The sequence below is a fragment of the Amia ocellicauda genome, chromosome 4, assembly GCF_036373705.1.
Source record: "Amia ocellicauda isolate fAmiCal2 chromosome 4, fAmiCal2.hap1, whole genome shotgun sequence".
In the NCBI taxonomy this organism is placed as follows: domain Eukaryota; kingdom Metazoa; phylum Chordata; class Actinopteri; order Amiiformes; family Amiidae; genus Amia; species Amia ocellicauda.
In genome coordinates this window covers 9,411,165-9,431,904 of record NC_089853.1, presented here as the reverse complement: position 1 = coordinate 9,431,904, position 20,740 = coordinate 9,411,165, and the positions used below count along the sequence as shown (strand labels likewise).

The window sequence follows — 20,740 nt, the reverse complement described above, 5'->3', positions numbered from 1 at the left end:
AGCATTTGCGACACATTTTAGTCATTTTTATTATTGAAACTTCTCTCACTGTAAGAGCAGGTTTTACTCTCTATCCTTTATTTTCTTTTCCTACTGTGCTCTTTTCTGTCTTTCTCTAGACTGAAGGAAATTGAGAGTACTATGATAAACTTCCCCTCACCTTATTTAGTGTTCCTGAAGTTATATTCCAAAACAATGGCTTGCCTGTTTTTCCACACACAAAAAATCTGTGATGGCAGTAAGGGGCTAATATTTTCTTCCTGAAGTGACCTGTAATTAATGGAGAGGCACATCCAGCCAATGGCAGTGGTGTGGAGTTACTTATTGCCATTGTCTATAAAAGGTCAACAGTGTGAGACAGCGAGCTGAAAGTCAAACCTTGTTACGATAGGGAGGAAATGGGATATCCACGGACATATGGCTCAGTCATAAGACTTTAAAGGCTGGCATCTCTGAGGTTCTAATGCTAACCAATTAAACAGAGGTTGTTGCGTGATGAAACATTATCAGCAGAAACAATTCATGAGTCAAAGCATTCCAAGGCATATGAGCTCTGGTCAAAGAACTTAACTCTTAAGCCCTATAAATATAGTGGCTGCAATATTGTCAGCTAAATATAGGCTTTTTTTTTTTTTTTTTTTTTTTTCTCCTCCTCCAAAGACATGGGCTCCTGTGACTTAAGTCAGGGCTGCTTTTCATGCAGTTATTGATCAGTGCAGTTTGTTAGCTGCCCATTGTTATTGTGTAATCAGCCGGGAATAGCAGCTCCTTGTAAGGGATTTGTCATAGACCTATTCAGTAATACCACTACTGCTAGTTCATATGCACATATATGACTGACTTGTATACGAAGGACACTTATCTATTATTCATAGTATAGAATCTGCAAGTGTTGTATCATAGGTGTACATAAGTAGTGTTGCAGTCCATTGTGTAACTCATCTGAAGGTTTTGTAATTCTTTTTAAAGGGTGTTACAAGTGTTTTGAGTATATTTTTGGAAACTGTATTTTTTTCCCCTTACATATTTATATACATATATATTTTTTGTTTTCCCCAATCTAGTTTGAACATTCTCTTAATGTGTACAGGACTGTTTTGGATACAGAACTGTAGTGTGGATGTAAAAGATCTTAGAGCATAAATAGTGTAGAAATCCAGTCCAGTATCGGTGTTTGTTTCATTAAGATGAAGATGAAGAAGATAAAGCACTGGGTTACAATCAATGGGGCATTCTGTTGGTATATTTGTACAGAATGCACATACAAGCATTGTCATGATATCATCCCAGCTCAGGCACAGAGTGCAGTGAGGGCATTGCAGACCTGAGAGACAGCCGGCCTGCCCTTCGTTCACAGGGGCTCGATCGGGGTACACACACACCAGAGCACCGCTGTTCGAGCTGAGCTCTGTGCTCTTTAGCTGTGCATACAATGAATGCAGGCTCCGAGCACTTGTGATAAATTATTAACTCAAACTGACAAATACGGTTACAGAACCCAGCACAGATCTGTTGCATTTTCTTACAAGATTACTGTAGACACATGTTACAGTAGAGTGGAATAAGCCCCATTCGCTTGCTGCAGATTTTTTCATGGTTCAGTAGTTTGAATGATGGCTGGAGAGTATAGTAAAAGTGCCTGAGAGACTGAATATTTTAGAGGTAAAATAATACTACTTGATTTACTGTGTAATACAAAAGAAGTGCTTTGTTTCACTTTGCTCTCCATGAAGCTCCGTTGAGCACTGGTAGAATTGCCTTTTTTAAGCCATTAATAAAAAATGGGGCAGAATCTTTCCCAACACAATTACACTCAGCGTGTAAGTTCTGAACTTTGCTCTGAATTTTGATTTTCAATTAACACCACCAATTTAAAGATAATTTTCTATTTAATATAATTACAGGAAACAATTTATTGGCTGATTAAAATTGAGGGCTCAGCCTTCCTTAAGAAAACACCACATGAACAAACCGAGCTTTAAGCTTCCCTACAGTAACTGACAGACCTGCTCTATTTGTACAGCTGCACTGTGGTGTGTAATTAAGATTTGGTACTATTGTCCATTTGTTCGCTTTACGGTAAAACAAAACAAAAAATTCTTGTGGGGATTTCCCTGTTCTGGTATTGTTTCTATATGTGTCATAGCCAATATCGCTCCTTTAACGAAGTGAACACATCATAGTCAAGCCTGCAGAACAATTTAAATGTTAACAGAGCTGTAGGCAGGTTTTTATTTATGTATTTATTTATTTAGAAAAGGCAGGTTGGCCACAAGAAGGGAATATTATATATTATCATGTTAGATCAATTTGACATATATAATACGATACACATATTTCTCAATTACAAAATAAATCGCTTTTCTCTGTTCTTTATGATGTATTTCAAATTGATTAATAAGCATAAAGAATCAGAAGAACAGAAGGGCTTTTAAAATGTATGTAAATGAAACAATTAATGTGCAAGTTGATAGGAAAGCAATAAAATCGAGAGAGAATTTGTCTCTCTTTAGATTGTTATTTTTACACATGTGGGTGAAATACGCAGAATTTGGAGATTTTAAACTTTGAAATACCTTGCCCTGTCTTCATTACACTGTCTACCCCTGTCCTGTTGACAGCACACACAGCATGCTCCACTATGACATTATTGCTCTACAGTCCTTGACCTAGAATAGCCATGCCTTTATCATCTGCCGGTCTTGTAACTATCATTTGGTGAAGTGTGTGTTTAAAATTTTACTGAAAGCAATGGATTTCTCTTAGTATACGGCCCTTTGAAGTTCTAAAAACGGGAAGATAAAAATCAATCTTGAAACTGACCTCTGTAAAAGATACGATAGCGTTCACGAGCTTTAGATCATATATGCAGCCATTAAAGTGATATTATACTTGTTTAAGATCCTAAAACATGGAAAAGGTTAAAGCAGATGGATTAAAGCAAACGGATCTAAGTGCTTTTCTTTTTCAAATCGTTAGGAAAACCATATAATATGGTTATTAATATGAAGTGCATAATTAGATTAGTTGATCTTATATTAATTTCATTCACTGTAGGACACAGTCTCAGAGCCTCCTCATTAATTGTGAGAAAAGTGGAATTAGCTGTTAAATCCTATGTGAAACACAGGCTGCCTCATAAAACTACTGTTTAAATTGGAATTAACTTAATTATTTTTCTTTGCACCTGATATTTCAAGCGCTCCCTTCACTGTAATATTCATGAAAGCATGTGACAGATTTGTAAATTTTGTCTTCCACAGCTAGGCTCTGATTTCCAAGCTGCGTAATCAGGATTTATTTGCCTGGAGAAATAGTGTAGTACTAAAAACTTAATGGTTTGCTAATTTGAAAAAATAATCTTTAGTTGGTTCCTTATGTTAACAGACTTGTGCATTTTGTAGCTGGCTGTATGAAATCTATTAATTTAGAGCTCTAAATGAGAGGGAAAAAATGTCTTTATCCCATTTCTCTTTTTTAAACAATGTTGACCTGTCTCTTGACATCTTTAACTAAGTTAAACATTCACATTTCTGAGCTTGATAAAAGGACGCCAATAGTTACCTGCAATGTTCGTTTTGTACATAACATTTCCTGCATTACATGGAGATTGTAATTAGTCAGCTATCCAGTAAAATTATTTGTGGCTTTAAGTTCATTGTTATAATTTTTGTGCTATGTAAAGCACACATTGTAGTTTAATTTGAATGGGGTATTGTAGCATACTCAGTTCACTCTCTCCTGCTCATACAGCAAAAGGAATGAAAAATGTACGAATTTCAGACCTTGTTACATGTTATATATATCCTGGGGTCAATTCAAGGAACAAGGACTAGGATATTTTCCAAAATTGAACAAGTTATTTATGTGTATATATATATATATATATATATATATATATATATATATATATATATATATATATATATATATACATACATACATACATACATACATACTGGATATATATCAAACTATAATTGTTTCTGTGTATATGTCATGGTGTCTTTGCTTTGTGTTTCCTGCAGAATAATGTCTTCCAAGCAAGCCACCTCTCCGTTCGCCCCTTCTGCTGATGGAGAGGACGCCATGAGTCAGGAGCGGGTGTCCTGGGACAAGGAGGAGAGTGCAGACGCCCACATGGCCTCCCAGTTGCCTCTGCACAACCTGCTGCACAACAAACCTCACCCCGAGGAGCTGCCCGCTGTCGTCACCAACATCCCCCCAGACTGCGACTGGGACAACATGGTGTCTGCCCAGCAACGCATGGTGAGAGGGTTTTTGCAGATACATGGGAGATTTCAGACCTGTACAACTTTGAATTCCACTGTGCCCCCACCAGTTTCCCCAAGAAAACAATTCTAACAGAAGGCCGTATTGGGTGCTTTGTGGAGTTCATAAAGAAATAAAAGAGAGAGATAGAAAAGGGCCTAGCGTATACACCTTAGGCAGTTAGATCAACAACTCCTACATTCACAGTCCCACAGTGATGGTATTTGCTGTTGGCAGTGCTGCAGGCTGTAGAAATAAGGCCCTTAAGTGGGTAACGCATAGATGCCTGTGTTACCCGTGAGTAATGAATATCTCACAATCTTCCTGGGCAACATGTATGGAGACACGATTTCAGGTTTGGTTGCCTGGCTGATTCTATAAGTCTCATTCCTGTTTACCAATGCCAATGCTTATCAGTACTTTTCTGGTGTGTTGTATTGAGCATCAATTATAGTAGGTTTAAAAACACTAATTGCCCTTATTGTGATGATAAAACTTTAGCAACATGTTTTTGTTGTTGTTGTTGTTGTTGTTGTTGTTGTTGAAGTTGTTAACTTCATTGCTATAAATCTGAGCTACAGTGCTAACACAAACTGAACATTATAAATAATGAACCTGCCACACAGTGCACTGAGGCAGAATGCATTATTACACTTCCTGTATGTTGCATCTCGTGACACCACAACTGCATTTATATTTACCAACGAAAATATGACTGAAAGTTTCGTTTTTCACTGCTTTTGGAGTTAGTGCACATCAGACTAGTGTACCTTTTCATTGCCATCGCCTTCATTGCATTACATTCCTTGCCTTTACATACGCTAAAACCTATATTTTCCTACACTTAACAAGCAGTCATTGGCCAGAAGGGTGAGAAGTCACTGTTCCCCCAGCTTGTGGAATTCTCTTCCCAAGGACACTGGCAACACAGGCTCCTTTGAACAATTTAAATGAAGACTTAAGACTTTTCAGTTTGCCAAGCCTTGTCTTTGAAGTTTATGCCATCAGAAGTGCCTTGAGATCCTTGACGCTCTAAAAACGTATTGAATTGCATTTTATGTTATACAAACAAACAAATAAATAAATATATAAATAAAGAGCAACAAAGTCCTTGAGATTGTTTTGTCAAAGATGTCTTGGCCCCTGTGGTCCGCCTAGAGCTCCCAGCGCTAGTGTTCCCCACAGACAAGGATGCATGTGTTCAGTCACATTAAAGGACGAGAGCGGCCCTGATAGGGACTCATTGTTTGTTGTTTGTAGATTGGAATGCTTAATAAATCTCCCCCCCCATGGTGTTTCTAATACCGTGGGAGGGTTGGGGGATGAATTCTAGTTGGCCATCTGAAGACCATACAGTGTTGCAGCATAGTGTACCTTCTTATAGTAGGTAGACAACATAATTGAACGGAATCGGATGTTTTTAGTATGTGCGCAGTGCAATATGATATTCTGATAGAAATGCATTTTTTCTTTATAAATCTGACCACTGGTGGTCCTTGAATTTGGGCTAAATCATTTCTAGTGATGCCAGAAATGGATCTGCATGTATGTGTATATGAATTTATCCATTTGTCCTTTTTCATCCTCCTTTCTTTGCATCTGCTCCCCCCTATCCTTTACCCTATTCCTGTATTAATTTGGGGAATTCTAACATAAGTGTTTTAATTAAATCCACATGTTTAATTAGAGACAAAAAATGTAATACATTGTGTATAGCTGGTGCTAATGTGGACATGCGGGCTACATTTCCAAGAACCTGGACAATTAGATAACTTTCCTGAGAGATACTGTGTCCACCTCCCTCAATATTCTTTGTTTTCCTCTATTCTATCTGAATGCCTCCCAGCTTTAGTATTGAGTGTCTGAGATGTAAATTTATGGAGATTGTTCAGGTGCTTTATTGTTACGGCGGCTTTAATTGCATTATAAAGAAATTGGAAATTAATTGAATATTTTATAAGAATTTGAATTGTTATTGAACCATCATTAGTCATCACAAACAAGCAGGGATTCACTTATTTTAATGGCCTCTTGACATAATGAGCAAAATCTTAGCATATTAAATGTTTTTTCTTAATATATTTTTTTTTACGGTTCTCTTAAAACTGTACTCAGACCATTTTATGAGGAGGAGAACTGTTTAGCAGAGCAGTCGATTCTGTAAATATGCTAGATAATTAATTGTTTTCATGTGCTTTTTTGTTTGTTTGTTTTCTGATATTTTGGTTTGTGCCAAAACAAAAAGTGAGACTTAAAAAAAAACAACCATAAAAACAAGTGTGAACACACACAGTTGTTTCTCAGGGAACATAGCTGTCATAGCTGTCATATCTGAACATTAACTGTTTGTACAAATTTTGTATTGTATTAGTACTCCCTATTATTACTTCTGTGACATCAAACTGCATTTGGAAGGTACCCTGTAATGGTTTAGTACAGGCTATAACTGTTGTAAGGGACGAGTTGTAATACCAAAGTGATGAGGAGCCAATAGAGCTAAAGTTTTAAGGTATCATTTGTACCAAGAGTAACAGAAAGAAAAAGCAATGAAAAAATAGCTCTCTGAGTTCTTGTCTCAGTGTTTAGTCTGTCACACATCATCAGCTGGCCTCAAACCAACGCTTCAGTGACTTGCGAAACAGAACGGAGGCACAATCGCCGTCCTCAGGGCCTCGGCACTATTGACCAGAAACGGGCGCTAAATGGCCAGAGGCATCAAAAACAAACTACTTGTTTTAACTTAACAAAGTCTACACCATTTAATCCAAAGACTCTCCGCTGAGCTAGGATCAATATGTGGGGTTTTGGAGATCTTGAGCTTAAAATATAAAGTAACAGATAGAATTCAAACAGTGTTCTTTTTTTCATTCTTTCTGTTGCTTGTTGTTTTCCTTGTTTTCTGCTGTAGGCTTGCAAAATCTAATGCTCTACAAGATCAAGCCTTTCTCTTCGTATATGGTGGATTTGATGATATACAGAAGGCTATTCAGTTTTGTCAGATTCCTATACACAGTGTTGTCAGTGTTTCTTTTGTTTTTTATTTTTTTGTTTACTTTACATGCATGTAGTTATATTGCAGTTGTGTAAAATAGTCACCCTTTTAGTACTCTGAATGTATCATTTGTTTGACAGAAACTAATGCAATGCAAACCTGCTACTGCCTAACAAACTGTTACAGTGGTTAAAATCAAAAGGTTCTCATATTTTCACTTAAACATTCATTCACATAGAAGTAGTGCTTCATAATACAATTAAGTGATTAAATACAAGCTGTCTGAAGGCGTTTTACAAATGTTCTAAGAATATCGGAACAACGTGAAATCTGTCCTTTCCTTTCTGAATGACAAATAGAAGTATTTTTTAGTATCATATTTATATTTATGCAAAGAAAAACTGAGCCGCATGAGATAAAAGAAAGTCTTCTATTTAGATATTTATTTCTGTATCAAAATTAATCCATGTCTGTGAAAATGTATAAATATAGCAGTCCAAGATCCAAAGTCATTCTGGTGTCCCAACAGCTGTTGAGATGTGAATTGAGAGGAATTTAACACTTCTTGATTATTTAATTCCATAATTATGTCTTTTGGCTGTACAGAGAACCGTGTATTTTTATGTTAGTTAAATTAATTGTCATGGTTTTCGAGCTGTGACTTAGGATTAGAGTTGACTTATTCTCATTATTCCTCTTAAAAATATGTTAATTATTTTATCATGGCATTCTTAGTGGTGTGAAATTCTCCTAAGGCCATTTGTTTGTAGACAAGATATCTGGTGTGTATACATTTGTCTACCAATGTAGAATGATAGTGTCAGGCATTTTCCACTAAATGTTACCAGGGTTTACTGTAGCTCTTTAAAAGTAAGATTTCAAACAATCTAAACTAAACACTGCTGGACAAAAAAAAATGTTAAAGAAAAAAATTGAAAAGTGAAATTGCAGATGCCTGGCAGAATGGCTGCTGTAATTACTGTGCTTCTGCAGGGCAGCTCAAGGAATGGGGAAGGTATTCTTGCTGATTACTGGACTTCGTTGAAACCACCATGTGTCTGTGTGGGCTGCCTCCTGAACCAGTGCCAGCTGATTAGGAACTGGGGTTTCACTGTGTGCTAGCACACTTTTTAGTTGAAAGGATAGGGAGAAAAAAAAGTCAAGAAGTTAGACATGGTTTCGCCCAGACTAAGTAACGCAGACGATGCCAGATGATTGATGCAGAAGGAGAGGCTGGAGCATTTTTTGGCCAGTGAACTGTAAGGCCATACCTACTGGGTCTCGAAATAGGGCTTTGTAGAGTACGGAGTGTAACACGAATCTCGTAACATGTCATTGACATTCTCTCCCGGTTTACAGCATTCTTGCATGTTTATAAGGATTATCTTCACTGTGTCTGAGCCAGCCCTCTTCTCCCATCACTTGTCTACCTTAGTGGTATTTAACTTTTCATTTTAAGGACAGTTATCCTAATTTCTGTGCGCATTTACACCAAACTGCCAGAAAGGCAAGAAAAGGGGTCATCCTTAGGCAGATCTCTCCAAATGTTTTACTATTTCAACCAAAGGTTACAATGTTTGGCCCCCCTTTCAAGAAGACAATGTAGCAGCCTCTCAGTCACCTATATTCACTACAACGAAAGTTCAACAAAATCCTGTAATTCCCCGCCCCCACCCTCAAACTTTAATACAGTTGCATAGTTTCATCACCTGGTGCTGGGTTATTGTTATTGTAATGTGCATCTACCTTCGACCAAAAGGTTTCCACTCCAGCAGGTTAGGCAGATAGAAAGAGAGAAAAGCATCCCTAATGGGGATGTGAGCGCAGCGCAGCTCTCGGGGAGTCGACTCTTAATTGCTTTCGCGGCTGTGAACACACAGGGATCAAACACCTGCAGACCACAGACATGAATCAGGCCTGCTGCTGGTGATTCACCTCCGCGAAACCTGAGGTTAAACATGAAACCACGGCCAGTTGTATACACAGGTGTAATTGAAAAAAAAAGAGAGAGACAAGTGGTAGGTGTATACTGACCTACAGCATGATGTCAAGATATTGATGGATGTACCAGGATGGTTTAATACAGCACAGCCATCGAATTCTCTTTTAAATCACATTTCAAAAGCTTATTTTGTGGGCAGTGAATCGGTTTTACAATTTATACAAGTATATCTTCTGTCTTTTAGGTTTTTACACAAAATATTTTCATATGAATTGATGCCCATCTTCAAAGTAGGCTTTTTGTAATGATATATTTTGTATGTGCGTGTGTATGTGATTGTGTGTTTTTCCTGCATAGATGGACAGCCTGAAATGTAAAAGCACTTCCCAGATACATGTTCAAAACAAATCTTAAATTGACACTTCCTGTGAAGTTGTCCTGGAATCGTCATGCTTATTTGACTTCTGTCCTAAATATAGTCTGACAAACCTGATTTAATTATGGTCAATTTACAGCAGTCTTGCAATCTGAGACTTTTAGGGTATTTGTAGTTTGGAAGTTCTAGGCAAAAGTGTTCTACAAGAAGGAGTCAGGGCTCATTATGTTTTGTAATCACTAAGATTGAATTTGCAGTAACATTAAATTCTCAATTTTTGGAATGTTATGATTTTTGGTAAAATTTGCAAGAATATTATGAGATGTCCAAGGAACAAGAATTGTGATTTAGTAATTGGATAAATTGCTCAGGCTTTTTTCCAGTTCACCATGGAATTCTTTTGTGCTAACCCTTACTGTGCTGTAGACCACGCAACGTCTCCTGATACACTGTACTTAATATATTAAAAAACTAATGTATTGCACTTAATTTACTATTTATTAGAGCTGTATAAATAGGCATTTCTAAGGGAGCTACATAGATTAACGTTATTCAGCATTAAACTGTGTTTGTTGCATTGCAGAACAGCTTATTTTTGCCATTAAACCTGACTATAATCTTTCCCTGTAAACTTAGAACCGGTTACATTGCCATACTATACCATTTCTGCCAGGATTATTGGGCTCGGTCTCCAAAACAAATGCTGAATGACAGCCAGTCTGTAATGGTTTAATTTGGTTATCTCAGAGCCAGGGAAAGATTGGCTAGTGGCATTGGCTCATCGGAAATCAGGCGTTCTAGCAGCCAACAAACACAGCCAGGGGTGCTGCTGAAGTAAGAAAGTGAACGAACTTGAGAAAGCTGGTCATTAATTCTATGTCCACTCCCCCTCTTGTATTTATTTTCAGGAATCTGACAGCAATAAAGTATGTTCCCTCTACTCCTTCCGGAATAACTCTACCTCACCACACAAGCCCGAGGAGGGGGCCCGTGAGCGCAGTGACCTCCTGACAGGCTCCGCCTTCGGGACACCCGAGCGCCGCAAAGGCAGCCTGGCCGACGTGGTGGACACACTGAAACAGAAGAAGCTGGAGGAGATGACAAAGACTGAACAGGATGGTACGTCACACCCCCTCTCCTTTCCAATGCTTGGGATGTGTTACTGTGGCCCTGTGGCCCTGTTCTGAAGCCTGCGGAAATAAACCCCCAGGCTTTCTGGAAAGACCGTACACACTGTGTGCAATGCATGACTACCTGGGAAGGTTTACCCTGTTTCCCATTTGTACTGTACCAATTCCAGAGTGACCAGTTGTGGGTGGCATGGTACCTAAGCTTTACTGTGGTTGCATGAAACAGCCAAACAAAACTCAGAGATATTAAAATACGTGCTTTTCGGGATTTGTTTTTTTTTTCTAAAATGGAAAGCAATTTTAAATTGTATGAAAATAATATATACATTTTTTTTTAAGGTTATGCTATTCTTTAGTTTCCATACTGGGATCTTTTGTTTTAATAATTTGCAGTTAAGGAAGGGTTTCATACGCAAATCATACAGTTTTACGTAAAGGTTTACCAGCTTGTTTTTATATTTATTTGTGTGTGCTAGCTACACAATTTGTCCTGTTTCTTCAGTTTTTATTATTACTTTTGTCTCCCACTTTGAATTCCTTCCCATTTACTTCTAAACACTATTTTGTGTATTGAGGCTTTAAAATAAGAATTTTAACCAATAATGATCTTCTCTTCTCGCATGCTTACAAAAATGAAAAACGTATTTCTATAACATTACTATAGGAGTGTGTAATTGGCTGTGATTATTGGGGAGATAGGGTTTAAGGCAGTGGGTTATTATAGAAACCTCCATCTTACATCTATTAAGAACGTTAAACTGATATCTGTTGTATTCACATACATAAACAACCTTGAGATATTTCTAATTATGAAGCAGCGATCTTCAATCACTCTCTCCTCGTTTTGTGCATGTATTCTCTCTTGACCCCTGAGGGGATTTTTGTACCTTGGAAGCATAAAAGAAAAGTTTTCACCCTCTGAGCATCAGCATACATCATTTTTTATTTTCAGTCCTACCCGGTACACCTGAGTTAATTTTAAAGATTGATTTTCAGTCACTGTAGCTTCTGTTATAAATATTCCTGCCAAGCATATTTATATTTATTAATGTATGCAGAATATCGTACCAGTATGTTATAAATATACACACATATTATTATTATTTTGTTTTCCTTTTTGTGTTTTTATGTTGTAAAATATCATTGGGAAAATTAAAATGCATCAACTTTCCTTGCAACTACGTTACCCTACCCTGAAAGCTATGTTAAGGGAAGATCGGGCTGAATGGAAAATGCTGGTGCAAGATTTAGAAATACTGAGATTATAATGCGCACTTCTGTATGGCCTGGCAGTCTGTTCATTCCCAGTAAATGCACTTGGGTGAGCTCTCTCTGTTCAGAGCTCCTCTCATCAGGGACGGGCCGATTCCAAGAAGAGCCGGCCCCAGTTCTACATCCCCCAGGGCCCCTGCTCTTTCACTGCTTGGCAATGTAGACTTTTGCAGCCTTGTGTCTATTAGCAAGAAGAAGAGAAAAAACAAACATAAAAAAACAGCATCTGAAACATTTACTCCATTCTTAATTAGTGCTTTAAGTGTAACATATACATTCGGATGCACAATACCTTGGGGATCTATGAGTAGCATTGATTGTCTGGGGAACTCTTAGCTTAAGCAGCTCATCAGTGGAATAAATTATAGTTTAGTCTAACATTTTTTCAAATTAAGTTTTACCCTTTTGCTAAAAATAATTTGGTGGCTTGGTGTCAGTGTTTGGTATCTGATTCCCAGTCGGTGTCTCTCTTTTCGGTGAAATCAGAACCCGTATCAGATCAGTGGGGGCAGATCACGTTTGCATTTGATCAGTTTTGATATGCTACTAGGTTTGGCTTTTTCTCCGTAATTTTACAATCACACAAATATGACTCCTCTGCTGTACATTGTCCTCCGTACTTTAAGAAGCTGGGTTTAAAATTATATTCTCAGAAAATACTGTAAAAAAAAAACAAAAAACTACATTTTTTTTATTTAGTAATGTGCACAAAATTGTGTATTCATTTTAATAATATATGTCAGCACATTTAAATGCACCTGTATTTTTGGACAGTTTTGAGAAAACTACTGTAAATATCTTATTTAATAAGAATACATATATTTTCCATTTAAGAAATCTATGGAAGATAATGTTTTTTTTTGATCACCTAAATTATTTAAAAATACATGGATGAATTAGCATTAAGGAAACCTATTTAATCAATAACTGGTGAGGAGGTAAAAAGAAAAATCAATGCCTGCACATATTCTTCTTTCAATGATTAATTAGAGAATTTCCTAAATTCATTTTTTTCTCCCTTACAATCTCTAAGTTAGTTTTTCTTTGTCTTCCTTACCCTTTGGCCTCTTTCCCAAAGATGCCCAGTTCATGACCAGTCCATGTTTTATCAGGACAGTGCAGATGCCTCTAAAATCGTTCTCTCTGTGTTACGCAGTAATTGCTTCTTAAATCTTAGTGGTGTTTCTTTGTCATTTTATTTCTCTTTTGTTTTGATACACACTTAGCTTTAAATATGCTTCTTGGAAATCTTTGTCAAGAATGGAGGAGGGGGCATGGGTGTTATGGTAATAAGGCCCAGCTGGTACAGCGGGTTGTTGCAGTAATTTAAATGGTCAAGTACTGCTTGTAATCCAAGGCCGTATGTTTGCCGAGTGGAGAGAGGGTTCTTCAGCACAGTGTACAGCTGTTTTAATCTCCCGTTAATAATAGAGCTTCAGCCAGTCTTCTGCCTGCTGCATCACACGACCAAAATAAACCCTCTCGTTGGAAGACACGCAAAAGAGTAGAAGTTCACTATATTTATTAGCTGTGATCTGAATAATGCTGATGTTATTTATTTTAATTTTTTGGAAGGAGCTCTATTCGTAGAATGATAATACTATATTTTGCGGTTTCCACGTTTCATGTTCCCGTTTAAAAATCTGTATTTGTTTTGTATTTTTTTGTTCTCTCAAAAACTCCTGTCACTGATACGAGATGATGCAACAGGATGAGGGGGGGAGTGGTATTCCGTATTAGGACACTTGTCTTTCAAAGCCTGGATTAACTCCTATAGGCAGGTCAATCTCACGTGAAAGCCATTGTCTGACCAAAGACGACTTGAGATTTAAACAGTGGCTAAAGTGTAGCCCGCAGCTTGTCTTAATCTTTAAATTATGTATATAAAAAGTGTATACCTGAAAGAAAAACAAGTATGACTAATCTTACACATTTTAGTTTCGACACTGTGGGCTATCACTGATTTGCCTTTCACTATAGCTTTGCTAGGCACTCTTAAACAAAATCTGCCTGGAACTGTGGGTGTGTAGGGAGTGAAACTGAGAAAGTCGCCGCTCTGGGACGGGTAGACACAAATGCATGTTCTCTTTAGTATGGCTTATTATTGTAGATAGTAAAAGGAAATCTCCAACAATCCTGCATCCGGGGGGGGAACTGTTATAGTTCACTTGAGAGCAGAGCTGAGATAGTTTGGGTACAGGGCTGGTTGTGGCGTTCCTCCCCCGATGATATTGCTGCAGATATTTACATTCTTTGCATTTCTTCTTTTTTTTTTTTTTTTTTTTTTTTTTTTTTGGAAGACTGATTCTATTAAAGGCATGGAGCCTGAGTCTTTGCATTACACAGTAAATAATCATTTCATATGCCGCAATTAGCTATGTGCTTTGAAGTTCTCCAAATCGGAAGACAAAGACTTCTGAAAGCAAGCCGGGATAATCTTGTGTAAGGTTACCTGTAGCAACTTATCTTTGCCAGGTGTTGATGTCTGCCTCTGAAGTGCTGATTACGGAGAATGAAAAACCAAGCCAAACAACTCCTTTTCACCACTACGCAAGTCAATGTACAGAATAGTGTAGGGAGCTGGGGAGAATGCTGGTTTCTCAATATTACAGATATTACAATATTACAGTTATTCATTTAATTGGTAAATCATGTATTTTTTAAATCATAAGTTTGGATGGCCTTCATTGTAAGCTAGAAGGCCCTTTCTATTCTTTAAGTTAAAATCACTTCAGGTGCAATTTAAAGCAGAAAGTGCAGATATGTTGTTATTGAATATTGGACTATTAGCATTGGGGTAAGAATCTGTAAGAGCCAGTCATTTGTTAAAGGTGATGGAACACAGAGCACCATTCTGTATCACTCCAAATCAGTTTGCTTTCTGTTTCTATAGCTTTCAATGGCCAAAGCATTTAATATCCATATCAAAAAGAGAGTTTGATGTCAGTGCACACACACAGACACTAAATCATGGCCAGATTAAGTGATCTGTCATCTTGTGGGCTTGAATATTTAACAAGCGCAGTTTTGTTCCGCTGGTTTTTGTTTGTTTATTTCTAATTGGCCGGTCCTCATCGGAGCAGGAGTAGAAATAATTTGAAATGATGATGAGACAAAAGTCTTCATGGGTTCCAAGATGGGGCCGCCAGCCTGCAGCCTTATCAGGATCACAAGGAGAGCATAAAATTGATAATTAAATGTGTATTTTAGGCAGAGATTGCTATGGTCAAATTGAATGAAATCTAATAGAAGTGGACTAGAAGTTTGCTTAACTGAAATGACCCTTGCTTGCTCCCTGCATGAACCAAGCACAGCCACTGTAGTTAGCTCCACGTCTGCCTCCATCCCTGCTGTTTTGTAACAGGTTCTTAAAGTGCTTTAAGTGCTTGTGACCGCTGTAATGAATGAAAATGGCTTTCCAGCACTGAGTACTGCATTAAGCTGAATAGTCACCTTAGCTGTAAAAGCTCTATTAGGCCTGACTGAAGGAAGGGATAACGATTGTGTCCAGTGTTTATTTACTGTATATTGTAAATGTATTATTTATCGAGTGCTCTCCAGACAGCACTTGTCAGAGTAAAAACGTCAGTATTAAGCAAAATTTTTATAATCTGTAATAAAAATTCAAGGTGAATCTTTTTGATACACAAGCAATTAGACCTACTTTATATAATGTACTAAGTAATAATCAATATAATAGCACACTGAGCCAAACCTTACTTTGAAGATGTTTCTCTCTCTCTCTCTCTCTCTCTTTTTTACTTCTAAATTTAGTTCATGTGGACTGCATTTTTTTCATTTATTTTTTAAAACTGGTATTTATGCAAGTTCCCATTTCTTGTGTGTCTGCTATTCATTTTCACAATGCTCTGAATTCTTATCCATTTTTATTTCTGCATGAAGTTTGATTTCTTTTACAGTCCATGGCCGCCGAATTCCTTGCAGGATTTCTATTTGTTCTTCTATTGAACACCCTGTATTTGTATCAAGCAGACACTTCACACAATAATGGCGAGAAGGGACTGGCGGACAATTCCAGGAGATTGTCTTTGCATGAAAGAATGTGGCACGCACAGTTAACCCTTACATTTGCCCTTGCTCTTGTGTTATCACTCTTGGATTATGTGCTGCACACAGTTCAGTGCAGTGGAACATGTCTCAGTATGTATGTTTTCCCTCTCATTGCTTGGGCACCAGTATTACTCTCTCTCCCTGCCAAGTTAGTCAGCACTCTTATTTTGCCAGGAGTTGTTCTGGCTGCTGGTAAAAGCTTGTTATCTTCTAATCCATGCTTATACCCTGGCTAGTCTGAATTACAGCATTACATGTTTCAGTAAAAAATGTGGCAGGGATTCAGAGTTCCTGCCATTAAACAGCAAAATTGTAGTGGAGACTGTAAATACCTTTTTTCCTGCACAGGGACAAACTGATTTGGTCACACTGTGGAGTGGTTTGTTTAAGCGTTACTTTGATGGCTTGTTCTCTTTCTGTGTTTAAACCTTGGCCCTGACAATTCTTAATGAGGGATTTGTTTCTTCTGAAGAATGCATACATATCTAAATTTGTATAAAGATACACACATGCTGCTTGCATGCAAAAAGACTTATTTTAATACTCAATTAAATTCATTTTCTCAGAAGCCCAAAGGTTATATTTTGTTTCTGTTAAAATGCAGGTAAATATTTGGAATAACTGCATAATATGTAACATGCAAGTATGGGGTTCTGTGGTTTTTCACTATATTTAAGAAGCTTTCATTGCAGAATGTACTGTCAAAATGTATTTCTGAATACTATCTATGTGGAGCCTTCTGGCATCCCTTTTTTATTATTATTCTGGAAGCAACCTTCAATAGGAGGAATACTGGCAAATCTCCCCTCTTCTTCTGTAGCTCTGTGTAAAAATGGTCGTGATTCTGTTTTAAAAGAAACATGCATCACTGTTTAGCTTTAGCACATCTAAAGCAGGAACAGTTAGCAGTGTTAAAGTTAGAGGATTTTTCCCTAAGGCTGTAATCCAAACCTAACTGGTCTCAGTTGCTGTTCTGTCTCAGTACGAAGGTGGTGAGTCTTTTTCAGAATTTCGACCTCCATCTCATCAAAGCTAGCTAAACCTCAACAATATACAGCAAGGAAAAAAACGAGGCCTGGAAATTGATCCTCGGCTGATTATTTTAGCAGTGGGGAGCAACATCAAAAGAGCAAATTCTAGATATTTCTCTATTATTTAACAATCTCCTCTGCCCCACTCTTTGGCAAATACCTCCTTTTGAATTAAATATTGTTTTTTGGGGGGAGAAAAAAAGTTTCCTCAGCTTTTATCTTTTTAAATGTCATTACAAATCAAGGTTTAGAATGAGATCTTGCTTGCCCTTCACAGAAGAACAGAAGAACATAAGAACAAGCCCCTTGGCTCTGCAGAGCTCGCTTCGGTCCTATCACTGGGAGGATTCGAAACAAATATCCACAGTACCCTGCCATATTGAAATGAGCAGCCATCACATAAATGTATTTCAAGTACAACAAAACAGCATACAAAAATAAACAAACACACTCCCAAAAAACACAAAACACTTGACATTTTAAATCACCCTTCTACTGTTATCTAGAGTGCTATAGCCAAAAACTTGACTTCACCCTACGATTATAAATAATTTTGTGATTAACCATGGTTTTAATTGATTGGGCTTGTAGCGTGCCCCCATTGGAATAGGTTATATATAGTTGTTCTTATATTCCCACAGGAATTTCTAATTAGCAACCCATCTCTTTGCTATGACACAAATGTTTCTCTTGTATTATTTAAATTTGTTCCAGTGTGTACAGATCAAATATAATACAGTATTTTAGAATTCCTGCCGTGATTACAATATAAAATATTGTTTTATGTCTTAGTGGTAATAATAATCATTCCCTCTAAATAGGCTCTTCGGCATTACACAAATTATCTATGAGACTACCCCTTAGGCATTGTTTAAACGCGGTGGTTAATTGCAGAACATGAAAAGAGCAATTTTAATTTCAGATCAAAGGTAGGAGGTGGGCGATTGCTCAAGCCTGGGTGTTGACTCAGGGGAGTCCTGTTTATTCCTGAGCATTGTATCTGCCTTTTCCCATAGAGCGGCCAGTGGTGCTGTTTTCAGTTATCATGAACAAGAATGGGGGTGATGTGCAGTTCCACAAATGTCATTGCTTTAATAAGGCAATTGAATTCTGCCTTATCCACGCTCCTTCATTGTTTACACTCCTCATTATTACCTTGGTGTTTTCTACTTACCAGATGAATGTTAAAATAATGCTCATCTGATATAACACCCTTTACATACCAGATATGAAGTCTCCTTTGTCTCTTTAGTGTAAACTCATTATGTCCGATTACAGTAAGCTATTTAATGGGAGGCGAGAGTGGGTGTAAGGTTTGAATGAAGAGATTAGACTTTCAGCACATGTTAGCACTGAAAAGCTCCTCAGTGTAAACCTGCTCAATGGAAACCCTCTTTCAGCATTATACACCTCAACCATAAGTGCTGGAGCAAGGACCTCTCTCAGATCCTGTCCCCGATGGCTTCTTCCCACTTTTTTCTCTTCATGTAAATCCTTAGTCCTGTTACGAGTCATGTGTTTGACCTGCTCATGTAATTTGAAGAATACACCAGATTATGACACACGCAACGCCTGCGTTTTTATTACCAGGTTACACTGGAAGACGATACAAAAGAAACAGATCTGCACTTGTGAGCATGTTCGTCATACGGCTCCGTTTCATCCCAACTAATTAATAGGAATCTTTGTTATAATGATCTGTGGTGTAAGCCCTTGACTTCATGCATATGCAATGAAGTCTGAGACCCGGTAGCCTTTTTTAATTTCTTGGCTGGTGGCCGAGGTGAACCTGCAAATTTTGAGTTCTGCTTCAAACACTTAGCTCTTCCTTATTCTTCCTTGTCAGTCTATGAATCCCTCAGGCAGTACATACTGGCCGAACATCAGTCAACTCCTGTTTTTTTTTTCTTCCTTCTTTTTTTTCCCGCTCCTCTTTTCCTTTAATAATGTTGGCTCTATTCTGTCTACCTTTGATTCCAACAACCTGCTTGTCTTGAGAAAAGTGATATATTTAATCAGTGGCTCTCTTTCTCCAGCCCTGCACCCACTGCGCGAACCCAGAGCCAGCGAGGAGTGCAGTGGTCTGTCACTTTTGTTTGAATAGGTAATGGGGAGCTGTTCCGCTGAAGAGCCATGAGTTGGAATCGCTTGTTAGGACACATGATCAAAAGCCACTCTCTGCTTCCTGCCAATCAAACCTCATGTCGCCCAGTGAGGCAGACGTTAAATAGATTTTTCGGCTGTATGCTGTGGGCACTTAGCCAGTCTGACATGTGAACTGTTACAAAAGATACCCGCACTTTCCACTGCGCTCTGACTGCTGCTTAATCACGACCCAGCCAACCGCTGCGACAGTCGTGGATGCAAATACTAAAAATAAAATAAAATAAATAAAGCAAATCTGATCAAATCAAATCCACATTTGGTTAAGGTGTAATACAATTTTCTATTGCAGGCTCTGTTGTTGTTGTTGGTGTTTTTTTTTTTTTTAATACACAGTTCTGGAGTCCATTTTTAATTGTGTTGGTTAGAATTGGGCCATGATATCTTGCACCAAAATGCCATTATAGCAGGACATGAAATGTGTGATCTTTACTATATATATATATATATATATATATATATATATATATATATATATAATTTAATTTTTTTATATAATTTATTTTACATCTTGATTTCATGAAGAGTATGCAAACTATTCAATTTAATATAATGTACTCAGTTTTGGAATCATGTGTAAAAGAGTACAAATCTAAAAATATGCAATCTAAAACTGAAGGAACAGTGGCATAAACCTTTACATCTATTTAACGTTAGATGATAGAATAAGCAGCTGTTCCTTCTGTATGCCATTATTTATAATATTCACATTACCTTCCTGCTTCTCAAATTCTGACTAGTCAACACTAGCAACTGCTGTAGAGCATTCCTCTGCCCATCTTCCTTCAGTTCAGCTGTTGATGCCTCTCTCTGAGTTAGGCACAACAGCGCTATTGTGTCCCTGGCTGACACACCATATTGCAATTGTCATCCAGTAAAATAAAAAAAACCTGTCTGTCAAATCCTGACCATACAATGGTTTATAGATAGTTATGCTTTTGTAACGCTTTTGATTTCAGTCAAGTAAGGTCTGAATTCCCCACTAGCTTCCAATCTTTTTGTTAACCCCCAAGAATCTCTGTATCCTGAGAGAAAAATGTTGGCATATAAAAAATTGACCCACATTCATTATTCAGTGTTACTGTTAATTTGAGTAACTTTTTTTTTGATGCTACAGCATGTGTGCCTGTGTGTATGAGAGAGAGAGTCTGGTTGTTTGCAACAGTTTTAATTGACTTGCTCTCTTCTGTGACCCCTTGGTATCCGGTTAGTACAGTGAGAGCAAAATGCTGACACACAAGAAAACACCACCCCATTAATGGTCCTAAATCTGTCATTGTGATATGGAGCCCTTGCTCTGAAAATAGCAAAGCTCTTTTTGTAAATTAAAATCGGTGTGAACCGGAACAGATGTTGACGTGCTTTACTTTATCTGCTGAGATCCCAGTTGCAAGGAAGGTCAGATGTTGGGATTTCAGGAATGGTGCCAATGCCGAGATTGCCGATGACAGAGCGCTGTGTCCCAGTCCTTGCTGGTTCTCACAGTAGCAT

At 37.7% G+C, this 20,740-nt stretch overlaps 1 protein-coding gene across 11 annotated transcripts in view; it reads left to right on the top strand.

The window, feature by feature from the left end:
- Window positions 1–20,740, top strand: part of sox6 (SRY-box transcription factor 6) — a 190,160-nt gene that overhangs the window by 64,834 nt on the left and 104,586 nt on the right. For all 11 annotated transcript variants that reach the window (XM_066700907.1, XM_066700903.1, XM_066700905.1 and 8 more), the window contains 2 exons: window positions 4,029–4,269; window positions 10,491–10,701. In XM_066700907.1, the coding sequence (XP_066557004.1) occupies window positions 4,033–4,269; window positions 10,491–10,701 (448 nt within the window). In that variant the 5' untranslated portion in view covers window positions 4,029–4,032. The remainder of the gene's footprint in view (window positions 1–4,028; window positions 4,270–10,490; window positions 10,702–20,740) is intronic.